We start from the raw sequence: 22,319 nt of genomic DNA on the forward strand, positions 1-22,319 counted from the left end.
CTCGATGGAAAACGTCATGAGGTCAAGAAAAGATGTGAAGGAGAATTCAGAAGGACTTAAGAAAAGACAACCGTGGTGTTAAGAGACTCAGACTGCACTTTCACTATAGGCTCCGTAAGTATGATGCTAAAGGAGATAATAAAGGAAGCATTGAAGCTCCTTTCCTTAACATTTAGAGAATTCAAACAGCTCTTATCACGGCTGCAACTGAGATACCTCTGGGTCATTTCACTCCGTTAGGAACCTTCCTAATCAAAAAGGACTATACAACCTCACCCCTAGTCCACAGTGTTCTTGAATACAGGCTGAAACGATCTCCTGTAGCTGGTAACGTACGGCTTAAAGCACAATGTGAATCCATCCCCAGCTCCAGTAGCAGAGCTACTATTCCCCACAGACTGATATCCAGGCCCGCTGTTCACCGGCAGGCCTCTCAGTCCACTCCACACACACTGCCTGCTTTGTGAACACTGTACTCCTACAGGACTCACAGGAAATAACACACATAGGGATACATATACACATGTGTGTGCGTATGCGCTTCTGTACGTGTCACGTTACTAATTTCTACCATTAGAGCAACGCTTTTCCAGGATTAGGAAAAAAGCGTAGCTAATGGTTCTGAGATGCCAACGCAATGAGCACAATGAAGGGTCAGGACGGGGAAACAGGTACAGAGAGCTCCTGTTGGAACACGTACGGATTATGATGCTGCAGAGAAATGAAACAGCTGGACTGAGAAGAGAGGAAGGATGAATGCGAGCGCTGTGACGACAGCAACAGCACACACGAGTCGGGAGACAATTTTACACCCCGCATCTGTATATAGGAATGCACAGCGCAGACACTGAGATTCAGTCATGTTGTTGCTACAGTACGCAGCTTCTCCTATTGTTTGTTCTTTTGAAGAAGTGCAGTCATGAATGTTGCATGAGGGGATAGCACGTATACCAGGCTGCCAGGAACAGCATGAGGCTGCTGATGCTGGAAAACAAACCAAGTGAACCAAGTCGCCGCAAAGTTAACGAGGCGGAGAGATGCGTTGTGCCATCCCTCGAGTCACGTCACTATATGACACCCATCAATGCCTCTGAAGCTCACTAATTAATTACTCTTTGTTTGTTTAATCTGGACGTGAATAGTGTTGTTTAAGGGGAAGTTACATGCTGGAACTATTTCTTTACAAACTTGGGCGCAGTGACGGTGGGCAGCGTCACAGCGACGCCGTCTGGTTTGGCACCAATCATACATGTAGGATATTTATGTGGCGATTAGGGCTGAGACAATACATCTATCTCCCAATTGGATATTATCACAATACTTGGGTGCTGATTCGATATGTATTGCGATTTTTAAGTATTGCGATCCGATATTACAATTTCTTGCGATTTTTGTTGGGAAAAAGTTGACTCATCAATTCTAGCGACTTTTACTTACCACTTCTAGGGCTGGGGCGATTCACCTATCTCCTGATTCAATAATATCATGATACTTGGGTGCCGATTTGATATGTATTTCTTTTGGTATTGCGATATATTGAGATTTTTGTTAACTTCTTTAACACTAGACCATGGGGAGAAAGTTGAATCATACACTTCTAGGGACTTTTACTTTGGAAAATATCTAAATCTAATACAGTAAGAATGTTTGATTTCCAGCATGTATGTAGTCATAGATGTCCTGAAGTCAAATATATCAGTCATTGTCAGGCATTACTTATAAAGAAATCTCCAGCAACCCGAAAATCAAAAAATAAAGACTTTTCCCTCACAAATTACTGGTATTTACTTTTTAATTCATAAGGGACATATAATGTGTTATACCTCTGGTTAATATAATCCAATCAATCTTATTTCCATATATATATTTTGTATATACAGTTCCAATTGTTAACACCTTATTTTGAAAACCGGACGTAGTCACACGTCTATACTTCCTCTAACTTCTCCAAGGTGTACTCTAGCTCTCCCGTCAGCTCCGTTCTCTTTATCCATCCATGGTCAGCTCCGTCGGGGCCGTTTGAATGCATTTAACATAAATGTCAGTATATGGGTGCTCTACAGTTGCAGCGTCGGCCCATTTGACCACGGAGATGAGAGTGACGGCCGGCTTGACCGCACGTTACCGCGATACGATAACGTTTCCTGTCCATGACAGAGTTAGCATGCAGCTTTAACCGTGATGTCTAGCTCTGCTTTTCCTGGCAATGAGTGAACCCCCATGTGTTTCCATACTTTACTGGATGTGTAGTGTTTACCACGCTGGATTTAACATGTGAGGGTGAAGGTCGTATCCATGCCGACCCTCCGCCGTTTCCTACTTTCTCCTCTCTGCTTGCGGCGGCTGGATTCAGATTCAATAGATTGCTATCGAAGTCAATCCTTCCCTTGGCAGGAAAACTGCTGAGCACATTCCTGATACCAAACAAATCCCATAGGACACACTTGACAGTGTAAAGGACATCTTTAAATGATTTAAAACTTTTAGTCTTGTTAAGGAAGTACCACCACGGACTCAACATGTCGGTTTAAATCCATCCCCCGTAGCATGCCTGTGACTGTGCTCTTATTACAACACAGTCACTCTGAAGACGATGCCATCATGGTGGAGGGAGGATGAGAAGAGTGAGCGAGGCTCGCGCTGATGATCAATAACCCTCCTGCTAATATGAGAATGAACGGCATTAATCAAACAGTGAAAGCGTGGAGCGGGGAAGGTTGCGGAGGCCTAATGAGATGCAATCAGACCCGAGTGTTAAAAGAGCAGCTGTTAATGGGCCTTCGCTGAATGTCACCTGCCGTCGACGAGAGCGTCGTAGAGATGTCCTTACCCGGCAGACGCCGCATTAGATCGGACACTTCGGTGAGATTACACGTCATCCCTCACTCTGCTCAGGGCCCGTTGCTATGACAGCACAACAAAAAATCTCCAGCACTTCCACTGAGACCTGAAAATACCTTCACCTCTGCTGTGTGTGAGTGCTCAACTGAATACGTATTTGAATTATTTATTTGAACAGTACTTAACCCAGCCTGATGGAAAACCTTTTAAGAATCTGTTAGTGGAAAGCATGAATGGATAAAAAGATAATCCAATACAGTCCACAACTCTAAACACACACTGATCCTCGCTATGAGGGGCATGTTATTACCTTTCAGTCAGCCCTCTGTACTGTAACCAAAAAACACCATATAAACCTAAAACTACCTAACCTTCACAGCAGCATGCCCATCCAAAGCTCACATTAGCAACAGTCTGGCTGACACTAAAAGGTATTTTTGCTTAGAAATCAATATAAATCTCTTTGGTGTTTGGCTTGTGTACCACTTATTTGGTGAAAAAAATGCCAATTGAATGACAGAATGTCTGTAATGTAATTTAATTAGTAAAACATCTGTGTTGGTGGATACTAAAACTAGTTTGTTGTATCCCTTCATTTCATACAGCCCAATGGTGTGGTCAAATCAAAATGCAAGCGCAAATGACGCGCCGTAAACACGCAAAATTTGCATCACTTGAGTGAGAAATTTGCGTGAGGCTGTGTTTTGAAAGCCTAGCCAGTGTTGAGATTCTCCTCCTGACGTCCTGACATTGTTGAATCAGAAATGGAAGAAAAAAATCTTGTATCAGTCTGTGGTCACCAAGAGCTACGATAGTACATCATATCTGTACAGGGACCGGACCAAACTGGCACTGATCGTTCCAAACTCCATTCAGAAAACAAGATTTTAAGAGTTGTTTGCTTGTCGTCTTGCGGACAGACCTGACAAAGCATGAATTCAGACTTTTTACAAATTGGAACCATAGTTACGTAGTTATTTCGGCTTCTTTTTGATCCGTTTATTGCAATTAAATCACAGCAAAATCTGTTTTATTTTGGGTTCATACCGCAGTAGCGACCTGTGGCTTTGCTAGATACAGTACAGTGCGATGGCACTGTATGTGAATACGGCTCGCCGCCGTGTGACGTTATGAACCCAGAGCAACCTACAAATCAGCAACCATGGGTGATGGAGGAAATGGCAAAAAGAAAAGTTGTTGGTATCTATGGAGACAAGCTCCTTCTCTTCTCCGGCACGTCTAGTGCGAATGAACACAAATGATACCGCCGTCTCAACTTGCGCGAGTAAAGCAAGTCGAGACCGCTAAATGCGTCAGTAGGTTACTATTCGATAACCTCGCTAGCTTGTCTCTTTCCCATCATTAAAAAGAGCCTCCCTTATTTCCTCACAGAAATAATGAGAAGTTTCTTCTGTAAGGGTTTCTGAAAAACGTTTCTGGAGACCCATCCCACAGACACACACTAAAATACATACATGCAGACATACGGCACAAACACTCCAGAATCCAACAGGCTGGATTGGCACTCAAGTGTGTGCAGAGTTATAATCTCATCATCATAAATCAATATGCCAACCACGGAGCGGCATTTATGAGCAACCCGCAGCAAGCAGGCGAAACACACACACACACATATTCACACACATATTCACACACATATTCACACCACAGACCACAGTGTGGCTGCAGGGGGATTTCGTCTCCTGCATGTGTCACCTCAAAAATAAGCATTAGAGTTAAGAGCCATTAGGCCACAACCACAGTTTCTCTTTTAACTGCCATTAGAAAGCCAGTTTCCAGCACAAGCACTCAATAGCCTGTCTGTCTCTGAGGCTCAGCTGGCTGTGGACACGTCCACTCATGCCAGGCGAGCCTCCTGCCACACTGCTCTGTCAGATTTTATTAGCAGTTATTGACATGTAAAGGATATTCTAGGGATTATAAAGGCTCTTTGTCTATGTCTACTAATGGGTTTGCCAGTGTATTTATTATTTGTCATAGTCTGGATGGCTTTAACAATATGTTCAATATGAAGACGTGATTAATTGGTCAAAATGTCAGTCTAGGTTAGGTACAGTCTACTTGACACTTATCACCTTCCTTTCACCCTGTTTGTTTATCGCTCTTTATACTACGGTCACCTGACTTCCTCCTTTACTCCCGCCATACCTATCATAGCTTGAAGCGTAGGGCCAGTGACCAAGCTATTTGATGACTTGGGATTGAGAATGTGTTGGACATTGCTGTCAAACTGGTGAAGAAACATGAGCAGTCAGACACGTTAAAACAACTTAGTGGGAAGATAAAATGAAGACCAACGAGAAAATTATTACTCAAGCTGTTCTATCACAGTTTACAGGCTGACTGACAAATGAAGTGGTTTAGATAATCTAGATAAACTGTCGGCTTGTTTACAACCTGTCTGATCGTTTCACAGCTCATGTTTCTTGTCACATCCACCAGCAATGTCTCCACGTCTACACATCTCAGTAATTGCTTGGTGAGTAAAATGTTATTTTAACTAGAGATGTTCCGATGCCATTTATTCCTACCCGATACCAATACCTGAATTTGCAATATTGGCCAATACCAGTGTGATAAATATAATAAACTCGGAAAATAAAGTTTGGAAATTTGTGTTTGGTGGATTATTTCTCTATTGTTACAATGATAATGGTCATTGTATTTTACTTGGTTGAAAAGCCTGTTTATTTACCTTCACAATGATGTCCAACTTGTAAGGATCATGCATTTGTGGGATGAGCAGCACAGCTGATTATGTGGGTAGAGCCTAAGAAAAATTTGCCAAAATTCCCTGCCAATGGTAAACAGTGTATTCTCCTGTTGGTATTGACTCTTGATGATTGAACTCTCTATCAGTAACAGTAATCAGTAACAGTAAGTAAATTACCCACATAATCAGCTGTGCTGCTCATCCCACAAATGCATGATCCTTACAAGTTGGACATCATTGTGAAGGTAAATAAACAGGCTTTCCAACGATGTAAAATACAATGACCATTAGCATTGTAACAACAGAGAAATAATCCACCAAACACAAATTTCCAAACTTTTTTTTCCAAGTTTATCTTCGTTGCTTTTAGGCTATCTTTGTGGAATTTATCTCGTTGTTGGAATGCGGTTTCCAACGTTTGCTGCTGCGGTTCGTCCTTTTTTCCCTCCTTTGCCTTGGTGAAGTTGTGTTTTTTTTTTGGGTGATGCGTCTTCAAATGTTTTATAAGATTGCTAGTGCCACCCTTCAAAACCGAAGCCTTACTTATTGTACATATCACCACTTTTACTTCTCGGATTTTCCATTGTGAAATATTGCCAAACATTTTCCTCGCTCTGACTACCCTTACAATCTCCACTAGCACTGCACTGTTGTTGTTTGCTATCGTCACGTGACAAACTACCTGCAATCAGTTCTTCTTCGCTTCTCTAAAACAGTAGTTGACAGTGGCAGATATGATACCTCCAGCGGGACAGCACAGTGAAGGCTACTGTTTTGAAGCGACGAAGAAGAATTGATATCCGGTTAAACAATTCGATTTTTTTCTGGGTTAGTAATTATGGTATCGGATCGGTGTATAGACTGGCGTACTCGCCGATACCCAATGCTGAACAACTCTTAATTTTAACTGATAAAAACAAAGGCCAAAACTACAGGAGTTGTAATAAGCTGGAATCAATCATTAAATCTGCATTAATCTATATTTTTTACATCAACCATGTATAAAATGACAACCGTGTGTGGAATGCCAAAGGTGTCGCTCATTAGCGATGGGGTCGATAGCATTTCATTGAATCTGAATCCAGTTCCGAAGCCGCTTATCAAATACGTATCTTTTAAGTAGTTTGTTCGACGGCAAACTAAGATATTTCTTAATAAAAAAAGTGTACTGTTTTTATTTCATTAAATATCACACCCAAACCACTGAGATTCTACTGTGCTCAGAGGGTGTAGTAAGCTTTCCACCGACTCACTGACTCATTTTCCTTTTGGTGAGTGGGGAAAACTCAGTTTGCTCCTCACTGGTGGGCTGTGCTACAGCTGCAGATGTGGAAATAATATTAATTCTACTTTATCATTCAGCAAATGTCAAGTAAATAAATCACAGAACATGGTGTAACGCTGGCTGAGGCAGAGAACTCGCCCTTTTCAAGTTATCAAAAATAACACGAGTTTCCTACTTTAACATTATGACCCGTAGATAATACAGTAGGGCTGGGACGATTCACCTTTCTCTGGATTCGATATTATCACCATACTTTGGAGCCGATTCGATATGTATTGCGATTCGATATTGCCATTTATTGCGATTTTTGTTAACTTTTTTAACACTAGTCCATGAGAAAAAGTTGAATCATACACTTCTGGGGACTTTTACTTTGGAAAATATCTTAATCAATACAGTAAGAACGTTTGATTGATAGGTTTTCTACTTTTTGAGCAAAACAAAATACCACAGCCCTTTTTCTCTGTTTTCTCTGATCACGTTGCAACAATTACAAAAATGTTTGCACCTTTCTACTGCATAGACATCCCAGTTTTATGAAAAGATCATCTTTCCAGCGATGAAATACTTCTTTGAGGTTGTCGGCCATGTTCAGTCTTGTTGACAACTGCGCTGCTGAGTGCACGTGTTTGAATAGGTCAGCAGTTTATTTTTCTTTGCAGATCGCTGTAGTATCAGGAAGAAGCAAAAGAGACTAAGAGAAAATTCGATAACGGATTTGTTGGTAGCAAAGCGAAAGATGCTAAATTCCAAATTCAGGGCATGTCTATGACTGAGGGATTGCCCCCACACGGCTCTCAACATGGCGATGGCTGAGCCGGCGGCTCGCAGCTAATGGCGTTAACAGCGTTAACAGTGCAACAACAGCAACATTACTGACAGAGCTAACTGTGTCAACCTGGGGGGGGGGAACCGGAAGGTGGGCGCTACGCTTCCACGACAATGTTGTGAGTTGGATGGCGTTATCAGCAGCAACCGCCGTACGAGACTTGCACAGAGCGGCAGCTAAATTTAGAATTCAGCACCTTTAAAGGGACTATATGTAACTTCTAGAAAGTCCTTGTTATTAATGACACCGGTGGCCGTTAAGTGAACAGCAGTCAGCATCCTGTTGCTCGTGCTCGCACTCCGTAGGCGTGAGCGATCATCCTGGGCATCGGCCAAAACAGTGACGTGATATTACATTACAATATACCACCGTTTCTATCTGTAATGTCCAATCTCCATGATACTAACTAGCTTACAATTTGCAAATTACTTCATCAGCTAACATTATGAAGCAAAACCGTCCCGAGTCTTTTACATAGAAATCAGTCCACAGGATAGGCAACCGAGAAAATCGGGGAAGGTCTTAGTTTTTAAGTTACATTACAATCTCTTCACACAATGGCAATACAAAGCGATTAATACATGTCAATTGTTACATATAGTACCTTTAACTAATCCAAGTATTTTACCAACTTGGAAGAAGATCCAAAATGAGAACCGGCTATCGGAAACCATACCCACAGAGAATTATTAACTCTGCAAGTCTCTATGTAGCTTTTTTTTATCTCTTTTTGGCTAATTGTTTTGATTCTCTTGCCACCGCTCTCATCAAGCTCATTTTCAGCAGCTGTTTTCAGTAAAAAATCTCTGATAAACACGCTGTAACTACCTGCCCAGCACCAAACAGCAGACAGACACAGCTAGCAACCAGGTGGTGAACATAATGGAGCATTTAGCAGCCAAAGAGATTGATTTTGTGAGTTGGTGGAGACTGAAACGGAGCTAAAAAAGATAGTGAACATTGGACTAGGACTTGTAATTCATCAGGTGGACGAAAACAAGACAGCTGGATGTCTAACAAAACGATTCTTTGCTAACACATTAGTCATTACAACAAAAGGCTTTGTGCTACCTCTCTCTTTACTACAGCCAAGGGGAATTACTTGGGACAACTGGAATTAATCTTATTATGAATCACAATAAACTATTACATCTGAAACTAATATAGAACGAGAGCTCAGAATAATAATAATGTAGTTCAGTTTCATCCTCTGTGAAGAGTTTGATGGTTGGGTTACAATCCAACAAAATATGGCCCACATCATGCCCCTGTTTCACTTCCCTCTCTGCAGGCTCAACACCGGTTGCCATCGATCTTCAGCATCGCACTCATCCATCTTCACAAATCACCTTTTTACATCTGTTTCACAGAGACGGGGTGGAAGCGAATGCCTCCCAAATTGAAATGCAGCTGAGCCAGCGGCATGCATAGCTGCAGATTTAAAGTCGGTCTGAGGCAGCCGGCCTGTACTGTAGCGAGACCTTAGGGAAATTATAGTCACTCGCAGTGACACTCACGGCGTCTCGCCCGCTCTCCAATGCAGGTAAAACATTATGACTAGACTCTATTCTCAGAACAAACTGTTTTTTTATTCCCATGTATCCATAATAACGTATCAAGGCTGTGAGATAAAACAAGGCACTTTTATCTTAGTGTAATGCTTTTTACCTTCCGCCCTTCTAGACAGGAGGAGAGGGAGTGTTAAAAGAGTAGTGCAGAGAATATGAAACATGCAAAAAGGGGAGAAGGATAGAGGTAACAGCCTTGGATAAGTCACAACCGGAGACAGAAATATAGCCTCAGATCAAGTTGTTGCTGCTGGCTGCCCCGCTGTGATGTCTCCTACCTGCGTCATGTTCTCTATTTGTGGCTCAGGCCTCTTGTCAGACAATGGACTAAGAACTGGCGACTGAGCTCTGAAAGCCTGACATCTCATATTGGAGCGTTTCAACACAGCTGGTCACACCCCACGCCTGCCTTGATGTTGCATTTCTATAAAACCTGGGTCCCAATCTTACCTATAGCGAGCTGTGAGTCAGCTCCCTCTCCTCGCTTGTGGCGGCACACGTGCAGAATGCAATTTGACTTGGCGCTAACTGGCTCTGTTTTTTTAATATGAATGAGTATGTGAGGCTGCTTTGCCAGAGGCAGATGATAAGGAGTTCGAGGAACATTCACATTGCAGTCACAAGGTGTGCAAAGTAACACGCACACACACACACACACACACACACAGTGTGGTGAGGTGATGCTTTTTTCTGAATGAGACTCTGATTGCATCTGTATTGCCGTCTGTAGCTACGAGGTTTTGAACCAAAAAAAGGAGGTCACTTTCACCATTTTCATATTGCCTTTCTTAAGGTTACATCATTTTGAGGGGTTAGCGTTGTATTTAGCAGAAACTAAATAGGTTGTTTCAATCAGAAATGACCTTTAAAATAACACCCCACCCCCCTTTTCTTAACCTTTGCTGTTCTGTTCATACAAATATGGTGTTTTAGGACATTTACACCCCATATACACCTAGAAATGATATCTGGGTAATGATCACGGACTATAGGATGCACCGATTTATCGGCCAAACATCGGCCTTGTTGACTTCAATCGGCCTATCAGAGAATAAGATGACATCCACCGATGGTTGTGTCCGATGTTTATCTGTTGTGCTGAACACAATCTTTAGCAAATTACGAATCTATTTATATATAATTGATAATGAAAATGATCTTTATTAACAGCCCATTGCTTACAGTGTAAGAAGATAATCAGAACCGATCACTAAGGGGCCCGAGGCAAAAATGACCAATGGGTCTGATTTCAGCCACACCCCCCACCTCCTTCTCCAAATTAGTTTGGATAATTTGACCAAAGACAGATTTATTAAAAAAATCAAATCAAAATATGCCCTTTGTAAGAATAGTCAGTAGTCAGTATATTTTTGGCATCATTGGGCAAAAATTCCATAATAACCTTTCAGCATATTGTAATTCAAGTGTTCTGAGAGATAACTAGACTTCTGCTCCTCCTCATGGCTCTGTGTTCAGGCTTTAGAACATCTAGCCCGTGACGGGAGACTTTGACCAATCACAGGTCATTTCATTGAGAGAGCGTTCCTATTGGCTGTGCTCCGGTCATGTGACCAGAACTTGGCGCTCCTTCACCAGATTTCACAATGGTGGCGGCGTCACAAACTTTCTCATTTTACAGCTAGACCGTGCACTACAAGATGATTCTGAGAACATCTGAGGAGAGAAATAGTCATTAACGTAACATAATGTTGATTCATATTTGATCAGCGCTGCCTAGTTTGACCGTTTGGTCGGAGTTCGCGAGTGATTGACAGCCGGCTCTCATAGACGGCAGCTGGACAGCAGACCTCAGATCAGCTCTTACTGCTTGTTTTCCTCCGGTCTGTGAAATCTTGCAGATGCCGTTAGGAGCACCGGAGGACGCAGAGGAACATGATTTTTTTCAGGTTACCTGTTTCATGAACTACTGTCACGATATAGCAACCGTTTAATAAAAATAACTTTTTTAATCATATTTACTCCAATCTTGCCTACTTCAGCTTTAAATATGATTAATCGCAAATTAATGTCACATTTTTTATCTGTTCAAAATGTACTTTAAAGGGTAATACTCTTATCAATATGGGAGTGGGTAAATACGCTGCTTTATGCAAATGTATGTATATATTTATCATTGGAAATCAATTAACAACACAAAACAATGACAGATATTGTCCAGAAACCCTCACAGGTGCTGTACCTGCTAACAGCTGCCAACAGATGTTACATTATGATGCGTTCAAGCTCTATTCAGTAAAAAAATGTGTATTGGGCAAAGGTAAATTATAACGTTATCATGATGAGGTCAAATGTAATCTTATGAAGAAAAAAAAAATGTAAGGATGCGTTGTGCGGCGGTACCTAACGCCGAAGCCTTTAACATTATTAACCCTGGGGGTACGGGCTGGGTAAACATACAGTCTTTCAGTCTTTCAAATAAAAGCTGTAGAAAAGCGAAGCTTTGAACTGAGGTAACCACCTTCTCACCCGTTGTGCACTTTGCCAGGCCGAGCTGCTGTTTACAGCAGGAAATGACATTGTCAGGGGAACAAGAATTGGCCGTTAACAACCTTCGCTAGAGAGTCAGAAGTGGCAACCGTTACTTACTAATGCTGACAATACACAGCGAGCATTTCTCCTGCCTCCAGAGAAAATGATTGCTCTTTCACTGACCTGTTGATTGCGCTGTTAGAACGGCGGCCTGCAACACCATCAAGCAGTTGAAAAGGCACCCTTGACTCCGTCAGCAGCGTCTGTCTTAGCCACATATTTCCTCCTACACTGCTACTGTCAAAAAAAAATACTTTAGAGGCGATCCGCCGCCTCCTCCTCCTGCCAGTGTGTTTAATAAGGAGGTGATGAGAAAATGTGTGATATTTGTGTCTATTAAAAATGTGTTTATACGGGTGTTATCAGAGCGTAGTGACGTGACTGATCTTACATGGCATCTCCTCAGTGCAAACTGTCAGAAGGAGTGCATGACGGGCTGCAAATACTCCAAAGCATAAATCAGCAATTAAAACATTCAAAAGTTGAACCACTCAACACTTCCCCATGTTTTTCTCTTGTCTTGGATACATTTGGTAGAGCTCTTTTTCCCCCTTTCTGTCCCGTTCTCAAATAACTTTCTTCATTTATTAGAAAGAGTTTTATTTTTGATGATCTGTTATTTCCCCCGTTAGCTTTTATTAAGGATACAGTTAAAGTCAGAGAGAGAAGGAGGGTCTGTATTTTACACCTTTTACATCATTTATCGTCATTTCCATTCAGTCACATGTGAGGCTGATAATTCCTGAGCGTCGGGTTTGATATGAGTTACATCATTTACATTTTCCCTGACTCATTCAGCCTAATACATCATTTCTAGTGTCAGAATATCACTAATAATGAATATACTATACAAAAGCATTGTGCCAGTAAAGATGGTTCCTGGTCCTCTAAGCAGGACTCAGTCCACAGTAGAAACACACTGCAGCTGTTATTCATGTGCAGGTGTTTGTTAAACAGGTAACAGGCTACAGAGAGAAAACACTGCTGCTCGACTGTGTGTCTTTATTAGTATTAGTACAGTTCAGACATAAACAGCTGTTAAAGCCGACTGACAGCTGTGATCCAGATGTGATCAGCTGCTGCTGTCATCAGAAACGGACGTCGCTTCACGTGAGGCTTCAGAGGAAACAACGTCTCATGTCTCTAAAATCATATTTCCTCTCTTCCTCTCTCCTCGTGTCTTTTCCTCGCCTCCTCCGCTCGCATCTTATAAGTTTCACAAATCACAAAATACTTCATCTTTTGGCACATCAGCACCACATTATCATAATAAGTATCAGGACCTTGAAAAGATTGCGCAAGAAACTGCGTTTTTTTTCTGAATGAAGAACCACACGGACCTGGGGGAAATTGCTTCTTTTTTGGAGATTGGACATTTTTTTTCTCGTAAAGTCATGACTTTATTCTCAAAATATTATAACTTTTTTTTCTTGAAATAGTGTGACATTATTCTCCTCTTTATTCTTCTTTTTTCCCTCAATGTGGCCCTAATACTCCGTTGTACACTACAGACAAATGTACCCAGAGATGTCCTGGACAGTATGTGCCTGAATCCCTGTTATATATAAGCCCTTTACACTCCAATGACACACACTTGGATAACTTTGGCCACATGAAGCCAAGTCCATCTCCTTTGGAAAGTAAAGCAGTCATTTACAGTACAGAGTTCATTCCTCTCTGAGAGTAAAAGCCCTATAGAAAAGCTCTGTTGAGACATTTCCTCACAGACACAATATGTCATCCTCAACCTTTGTGCAGTGAAGGCTCTGGCAGACAGCAGTACAACAACAACAACAACAACCGTGACCACTGCATACGGCCAGAGGACTCCAGGCTCCAAACGAGGCGTGTGTGTTTCGTTAGGGATCATTTGGATGATGTTTGTCAGCGGCGAGGCTTTCAAAAATACAATGTTCTCTCAAGTTCTTAACCTGATTTATGTGGATGTGTGTCCTTATTAACCGCACTCCAATGCCAGATGGATCACTTTACCGCTCTGCTCTGCTTTATTCAATCAGAAGGAAGGAATGGGTGCATTGAGTGTTGCATAGAAAGCAGAGAAAATGCTCTCAGAGCAATTTCTATGTTTTGAAGCAGTGTTTTTTCCCAAACAGCGGAGAGTAGAAAATGACCTCGCTCTAGACCATCAAAGCACACAGAAACTCTACAGGAATGCAATATGAGACCAACACTACTTATAGTGCCAACACCTACTTACAGTACTATTCAAATACAAGCCTTAAACTCAGTTTCCCCACCAAGCGGAGCCAACGGGTATGAAAGTCTTTAAACTGTGGCTGTATCGAAACCGCCTACTGCATACTACTGAGGAACGCAGTATGCAGTAAACAGTATACAGTACATACTGCGTTCCTCGGAAGTATGCAGTATGCAACAGTTAAAGAGATGTATTTTGCAGTATGCTAGACCAGGATTTAGCCTTTAGACCAGCTTTTGTTGTTTGTTATGTTTGTTGACTTTATAAGATCCTGCAGGTTTAAACTATTTATTCTAACAGCTCATAGTGAAGTCAGACAAACAGGATCATCAACGAGGGGAGACGGGAAATATACAACATTGATCCACAACATTTACTCAAACTGCTTTTTCAGTTACAGCAACAGTTACTTTCCCTCGTCTCTTCCCTCGCCACTCTGCTGCTCTGTAGCCGGTCTGTGAGCATCACTGGACGGCTAGCGAGCGAGCTACACCCGCGGGCGATTGTCAACTTTTCAACTCTAAAATGGCAGATAAACACAGATTCCTGTTGTGATATTTAGACAAACTATCCGTCAACAAGGAAATAAAAGCCTCTCGTCTACAGACCGGTCTCTAGAGAGCTCCAGTCAGCTCGTAGCGGTCTGTGAGCGTGACCGCCCGGCTGGCGAGGTAGCGACCCCGGCTGGCACTAGCTAGCTGTCACGGCAGTTTGTGGAGCTTCTAAACTCCGAAAACGTTGGAGCAAATGTTTGATTCGCCATCTAATATTGTTAAACTGTAAACATTCAAAATCTACACAGTTGATTTCTCGCTTCAAGTGAATTTAATTAATTTAATGATGTAAAAAACAAGCCGTTTTTGGCAGCTGTTGTTCTCTACCAATCCAGCGCTTTGCATTGTGGGATACAGTAGACGAGATGGGTTGGTCAGATGCATACTGGAGATTTTTTCTGTAGCTGTATAGCGGCGTGTACAGTTTATTTGTCGGTGAATAAATGCTACAACTCCTCAGGTCAAGACCTGAGCCAACTTCCTCTATCTTGCAACACCGGCCCAGACTCTCTTAAGATGGACTAGTTATTCTCCTTCAACTGACAAGACACTCCTCTGAGTTCTGCTCAGATTTTTAGCTATGTTTTAATATTTCTTTTAACCGTTCAACCGATAGCATTAATTGGTTAAAATTCTTAATGTCAGTTAACGGTTAAACGGTTAATAATTAACATCCCCAATGTTAACTTAAATAATGAATCACCTCAGATCCTCTCTGGATTGTGATGAACGGAGAATGAACTGTATTCCTCTTTTCTTTTTTTTGCTGTGGACGCCTGGAAGCCCCCCCCCCCCCGGGACCTCGCTAGGAGCACCACCTGTCTAGTTGATCTGCTCGCTGCTGTTCTACGTGTGCATGAAGCAGAATGTAGGACAGACGGTGAACTAGAAAATGCGAGGGCATTATTAGCCATCCTGGTGGGAAAAAACCCAGGAAGCAGCACTGCTGCTGCTGACACGTCAGATCTGCTACCTGCAGCGCACCGCCGAGGAGTAACAACCGGAGCGTGCATCGGTTAGCGCATCCAGCTCGTACAGCCTGAAGATGTAGATCAGAGAGCCAGCAGTCCTCCACCTGTTACTCAAACACCAACCTGTAGCTTCTAATCCACTCTGCTGCACTGAAGCGACACCATCTGCTGCTCACAGCAACACTAAACACCTACATGGGGCCTTAAGCATGTCTGTGTGTGTGGGCTGTATTTCTATGTGTTTGCATACACACTGGGCCAATTTGGTTTTAAATACATTAACTATCTCTGACATGACATAATCTTCTTTAAAACCTTAAAGGCCTCCTCCAAACAGTTTCTCAAACAGAGAATGGGGGTGTGGTTAATAGTCAGACGTCATTCTTTACCACGGAAACCAGATTGCATCGTTTTTCAACCCATTTTAGATGGATTTACTGTTTATCAGACCACAAATGAGACAAGAATTATCTCAACACACCGACTCTCTCTCACGCTCTCTTTTTCACCGTGTCCTCCTGGCGAGGCGGCCGTCTGCTGGCTGCTGCTGCACCGAGGAGACGCACCGCCGCACGCCGGCCACAGCGCACCGGAGGACGGATAGACATGTTGCCGAGATCCACCGTTTGAAATGTAGTTTCAGGACTTTTCTGGAGGTGCACCGTCTACCAGCACCGACCGCTCTTTCCTTAGCTCCCAGCACCGATACCACATCGGGCTGCACTGTGATTCATCTATTGCTTTAACTGGACTTTTCTCTGGTTTTCTTTTGGGATGAAAGTTGTGCGTTCACCGTCATTCAGACCTCCGGTATCGGCTGCTTTCCGTTAATTTATCTCCAGCAGGAGATAGTAAATGTTGTGTAATTCACTGCGTTGACTGCACCCGTTCACCGCAAACACAAATGCCTTTGTAAAAATAAACACATTAAAGTAAGGTGGAGGAAACTAAAAAATAAAATGAAAACCCTCAGTTAGCTAATGCAACAAGTTGGGCTAGCTAACTACACCCAACTAACTAACTACACCTAACTAACTAACTACACCTAACTAACTAACTAACTAGAAAGACAAACTGACAGACAGATAAACAGATTTATAGGTTTGCTGCTGTTCTAACCAAAGTGCATCAGATACAGGTGGAGAAATGCACTGTTTTCCACAGACGAGATCATAGTTCATCCCTTGTTGCCCCATCCACAATAACCGGCTCGCTGTACATTATCCCTTACTTGATGACATTTCAGTTCAAAACATTCGCATCAGCTTTTGCAAACCCACACTGGTCCATCAGCAGCAGAGAAGAGAGAGTGGGACTGACCTGGTCGTCGTATCTGTAGGTTAGAAACTGATCCTCTGTAGCATCCTCCATGAAGCTGCCCTGAGGTGAGAGGGCGAACTCTGGTAGGAACACTGCAGTCTGGGGCTGGCCCTCTGCACACTGACAACACACACACACACACACACACACACACACACACACACACACACACACACACACACACACACCGTTTCAGGGAATCGGTATCCAGGTGAAGGGCATGGGAATAATATCACAGATCATGATCATGCACCAAATCTGTAAGAATTCAACACACACACATATACAATACACAAGAAAGTTGGACAATTGGACACTTTGGTGCAGTATGATGGGTCGGCTCGACCGCACGTTACCGCGATACGATAACGTTTCCTCTCCGTGACAGAGTTAGCATGCAGCTTTAGTCGTGATGTCTAGCTCTGCTTTTCCTGCAATGTGTGAAACCCAAAGTGTTGCCATACTTTACTGGATGTGTAGTGTTCACCACACTGGATTTAAAACGTGAGGGTGCAGGTCGTATCTACGCAGACCCTCCGCCGTTTTCTACTTTTTCATTTCGGCTCGTTGTGGTTTGTTTTGGTTGACGGATACGAAAGGGATATGACGTCACATTACTCAGACTACAACAATAAAAGCGGTAACTTCCTTCTACCTCCCCATAGACTCAAATGAAGCAAATATATCGATTCTGGCATTAAAAAAACTTGCGATAGGTGACACATAGGTGAATCGCTTTTTCTCCCACCCCTATAATTTAGTGAGCTAAAATCTGGACCTGACTGGTGTTTTTCTAAACAGAAGCTGTGAAATCATCTCCCCACACAGGTCAAGATCCCCTTCCCTCCAGCTCTCCAGCCATCCCTCCTCCTCAACTCACAGGAGACAAAAGCTGAGCTCCGATACCTCCAAACCGTCTGCTGAGTCTTCATAAATTCTGCTCCACTTGGAATATCTTCTATTAATTTCACTGTGATTTATACACAACAGTCGGGAAGCGTGGACGTCTCGCGCTGGGATTTTTGGATGATCAGCATAATCCAAAGGCAGAGAGGAGAAGAGTGATTATCAGGCTAACAGGGCCTGAGACTGTGCTGCATACTGAGGCTGGATACGAATAACTGGCATCTGGCATTTAGAGGGCTCCCCCGAGAGAGAGAGAGAGAGACTGTGTGAGTGTGTATGTGAGCGACTTGTATTGTGTGCGAGTGTAGATGATCTACCATTAAGATTAGCAGGAGTGGTCTCCTGCAGGCTTTTAGAGCCACTTAGAGACAGACACAGAAGAAGTGCCACTGGTATGTGTTTCCCTGAGGAGTGTCTGAGGCTGGCTCACTTCCATCACTTACTAACCTCTCCGTCTCTCTCTCTTTCTAAATAGATTTTTGAATGACTAAATCGATATATTTGCTTCATTTAAGTCTATACGCAGGTAGAAGGAAGTTACCATTTTTATTGTTGTAATCTGAGTAACGTGACGTCATATCCATTCCGTATATGTAAAAAGCAAAACGAACCACAGGCGGACGCAACAAGGAAGTACAAAACAGCGACCTGCACCCTCACATTTTTAATCCAAAGTGCCAGGCGTCACTCTCGTCTCCGTGTTCAAATGGGCCGACGCTACGACTTTAAAGCGCCCATATACTGACATTTATGTTAAATGCATTCAAACGACCCCGATGGAGCTGACCATGGATGTATAAAGAGAACGGAGCTAACGTTCTCTTTATCCATCCATGAGAAGTAGCGACAGATTTTTAGCAGAAGTATACACGTGTGACTACGTCCGGTTTTCAAAATAAGGTGTTAACAAAGGGAACTGTATGTGCAAAATACATATATGGAAATAAGATTGATTGGATTATATTCACCAGAAGTATAAAACATTACATGTCCCTTATATATTAAAAAGAAAATACCACTAATTAGTGAGGGAAATGTCGTTGCCGGAAAAATTTAATAAATAATTCCTGACAGTGACTGATATATTTGACTTCAGGACATATCTGTCTACATACATGCTGAAAATGTAACATTTTTACTGTATTAATTTATATATTTTCCAAAGTAAAAGTCCCTAGAAGTGTACGACTCCCCATGGTCTAGTGTTAAAAAAGTTAACAAAAATCACAATATCGAATCGCAATACTTAAAAATCGCAATACATATCGAATCCTCACCCAAGTATCGTGATAGTATCGAATCGGGAGATAGGTGTATCGTCCCAGCCCTAGTGTTTATCACGCATGTTCATATCGCGATGACGATGAAAATTTGATTTATCGGTCAGCACTTATCCCCTGATACTGATGGATGGATGGATTTCGTTTTAACTTCCCATGGACTCAAATGAGACAGAAATGTCAATTCTGGCATTAAAAAAGTAATTTAAAATTCGTACAAAAAGAAATTCACGATACAAAAGTGAATCGATTCCCCCTTTCAACGGACTTGGAGGAAGTATACACGTATGACTACGTCCAATTTTCAAAATAAGGTGTTAACAAAGGGAACTGTATATAAAAAATACATATATAGAAATAAGATTGATTGGATTATATTCACCAGAAGTATAAAACATTACATGTCCGTTGCTGAAAATCAAACATTCTTACCGTATTAATTTAGATATTTTCCAGATTAAAAGTCCCTAGAAGTGTATGAGGCAACTTTTTCCCATGGTGTAGTGTTAAAAAGTTAACAAAAATCCCAATAAATCCCAATATCGAATCGCAATACCTGTAGAATTGCAATACTTAAAAATCGCAATACATATCGAAACAGCACCCAAGTATCTTGATAGTATCGAATTGGGAGATAGGTGAATCGTCCCAGCCCTAGTAGACAGAGAACAGTACGGTAACGGTACATATCTCTGACTACCTACAAATGATTTCAATAGCTGGTGACTTGCCCTTTGTGTGGGAGAACTTGTGCTTTTACTCTGACAGCTGTTTGTTCTGCTACGCAGCTCTAATCAAGGTCAGTACGAGTGGGTTGGCACTGAAAATACAAAGTCACGTCTGAGAGGGGCGTGATTTGTCATTTCAATAGAGGATATGTCCCTACAAGGCCACACACACACACACACACACACACAGTGACAGAAAGTCAGGTCGTCTTGCTGTGAAGTTACTGAGTCGTGGCCGTGCAGCGCGGCGTGGAGCAGTTCCCCTAATTGAGTTTACACACCAGTGGAAGGACAGTGTCAGGACAGCTGTCACCCTGCTAGCACCCTGCAGTGGCTGGTTCACACTGGATCACTGGCTTACTTCAGGGGAGCCAATACCGGGATAATAATACAAGGAGGGCAACCCCCATCCCGCGGGACGCCATACTGTACCGGAGGAGGCAGCTGCTACATGGTGAGGGAGGGATTACTCGTTAAAGCCAGGAGTGAAACTCCTGTGCGGCAGGTCAGAAATCAAAGCTCGAGTTTGTTCACATCGAGAAGGATGGAAGACTTGTTCTGCTCCAGCGGCTGACCACAATAAGCAGGGGTTCTGCAACATGTTCGAGGTCAAGTCCAATATATATGATATGAGGGTGATGATTCAGTCCATCCTCGCTGGAAACCCCCTCACGTATTTGCTTCTTCTTTACCTTCGTCGTTGATCATATCAAAATGTAGCCTTGTGCAAGACACACAGGGAAGTTCAGTAGCTGATTGGAGAATGATTGATTTTAAGTCAGGTTTCTTTAAGGAGCCTTAACACAGCTCACTTCCCCTTCCTCATTCTGTGCTGTTTGAATATTGTGTAACGACGCTTTCAACTGCTATCCTGCCCTGATAATCAGACTAAACTACCATTTATGTTCACCTCAGTCAGCCTGTGGTCATGTTGGCTGAAGGTATGGAGTTTGAAAGACATGGGCAGGTAGGCTCTGACAGAAAGATGCCCTGTTGCTAGGGATGTTAATAAGCGATTAATAGCTATCGGTTAAACGGTTAAAAGAAATATCAAAAATTAATTAAGAAGCTGAGCAAAACTCAGAGGAGCAGCTCGTCACTTTATGGGAAAAGTTGGTCCACCTTAAAAGCCCACCTTAAGAGAGTCTGAGCCGGTGTTGCAAGATACAGGAAGGAATCTTGCATGGATGTATTAAGAGAACTGGATACAGCGTTGGAGGCGGGGCCCCGTTTATTCCTATGAAAGTTGCTCAGTGGCGCATGAAGCCAAAATGGCTTGACTTCCGAGTGGAAAAGTACCCGGATCTTTCGCCGGTCTTCCGCATCCTTTGGGCCCATGGAGCAGTCTGCTCGGTCACGAGGTCACAGCCGTCACGCTGTCGTCACGGCTCGCTAACTCCGCCTCCCAGCCCTCGCTCAAGCCCCGGTCTGGGTCTCATTCACATGAACAGGGGAATGGAAATAACTCTGGATTCGGCTATTAGTGCATTTGACAACTTTTAGGACTAGGCTATCGTACTGGGAAGTTGATTCACTTCAAAACAAATTGTCCGCTGAGTTACAGACGTCTCTTTCCCAATGTAAGTCTATGGGAAAATGTCTTTTTGGGCCCAATGGCATCAGGTGACGGACACGGAAGTTGTAGTACCGCCGTTTGGCCACTACGAAAATTGGTATCAACAACCAGCGCTCTTCCTGGGGGCTTGGGGTCTTGACCTGAGGAGTTGTAGCATTTATTCACCGACAAATAAAGTGCACACACACTGCTACAGCTACGTTCACAGCTATAACACCACCAACAACCCCACACTCACCACCGCCACACGAACACGGTCTGTCAGACATTCGCTAACATTACGCCGCGCTAACAGACCATATGTGTGTGTGACAACGGCGACACAAAGCCACCAGCAGCGCTACAGCTCCGAACGTAGCCTAAACCGAACAGACACGGTCTGGCGGACACCCGCTAACGTTACGCCGGGCAGACACACAGCTGACAAACTTGCAGCTAAACTAAATGAACTGGGGACTCAGTTGTCTGTTTTGCTCATACACTGCAGCTGGCGCACCGCTGCATGCAACGCACTAATCTTGTCGGTTAATGGTTAATAATCGGTTAACGAGGGTCGGTTATCAGTTTAAAAAAAATAATCTAAATTAGCATCCCTCTCTGTTGCATTATGAGAAATGCAAGATCCAGTGGTTATGGAGCCTGCCTCTGCTTTTTAATGTGTCCTATGTGAGACTCCTAACTTTATGAAAGTGCAAAACCCCTTAAAATGCATCACGTATACGATACGCACCTTCTCTTCTTTCCACCAACACATAAAACAGTCACACAGATTATTTTGTCCTTTATATCTAATTCAGCGTACAAGGCCGCCTACTGTAAGATAATCTTTTCTTATTATAGAGGCTGAAAGAATGGGATGAAAGGCTTTCATCTCATCATGTCTAAATATACAGGATCTATTTTGACCCCGTACAGTTCACCACTGGAGTTTACAGGATGTCTATACAGTCTTTCCTATC

The 22,319-nt window shown here is 42.8% G+C and overlaps 1 protein-coding gene and 1 long non-coding RNA gene across 2 annotated transcripts in view; one reads left to right on the top strand and one right to left on the bottom strand.

Moving 5' to 3' along the window:
- The window catches only part of LOC141783034 (uncharacterized), a 589,922-nt gene that overhangs the window by 331,405 nt on the left and 236,198 nt on the right, over positions 1–22,319 (top strand). The gene's annotated exons all lie outside the window — the stretch shown is intronic.
- LOC141782833 (ADAMTS-like protein 3) overlaps positions 1–22,319 on the bottom strand; it is a 133,983-nt gene that overhangs the window by 95,527 nt on the left and 16,137 nt on the right. Inside the window, exon 3 of the mRNA XM_074659609.1 lies at positions 16,871–16,990. Coding sequence (XP_074515710.1) covers positions 16,871–16,990 — 120 coding nt within the window. The remainder of the gene's footprint in view (positions 1–16,870; positions 16,991–22,319) is intronic.

This window comes from Sebastes fasciatus, chromosome 2 (assembly GCF_043250625.1).
Source record: "Sebastes fasciatus isolate fSebFas1 chromosome 2, fSebFas1.pri, whole genome shotgun sequence".
Classification (NCBI taxonomy): domain Eukaryota; kingdom Metazoa; phylum Chordata; class Actinopteri; order Perciformes; family Sebastidae; genus Sebastes; species Sebastes fasciatus.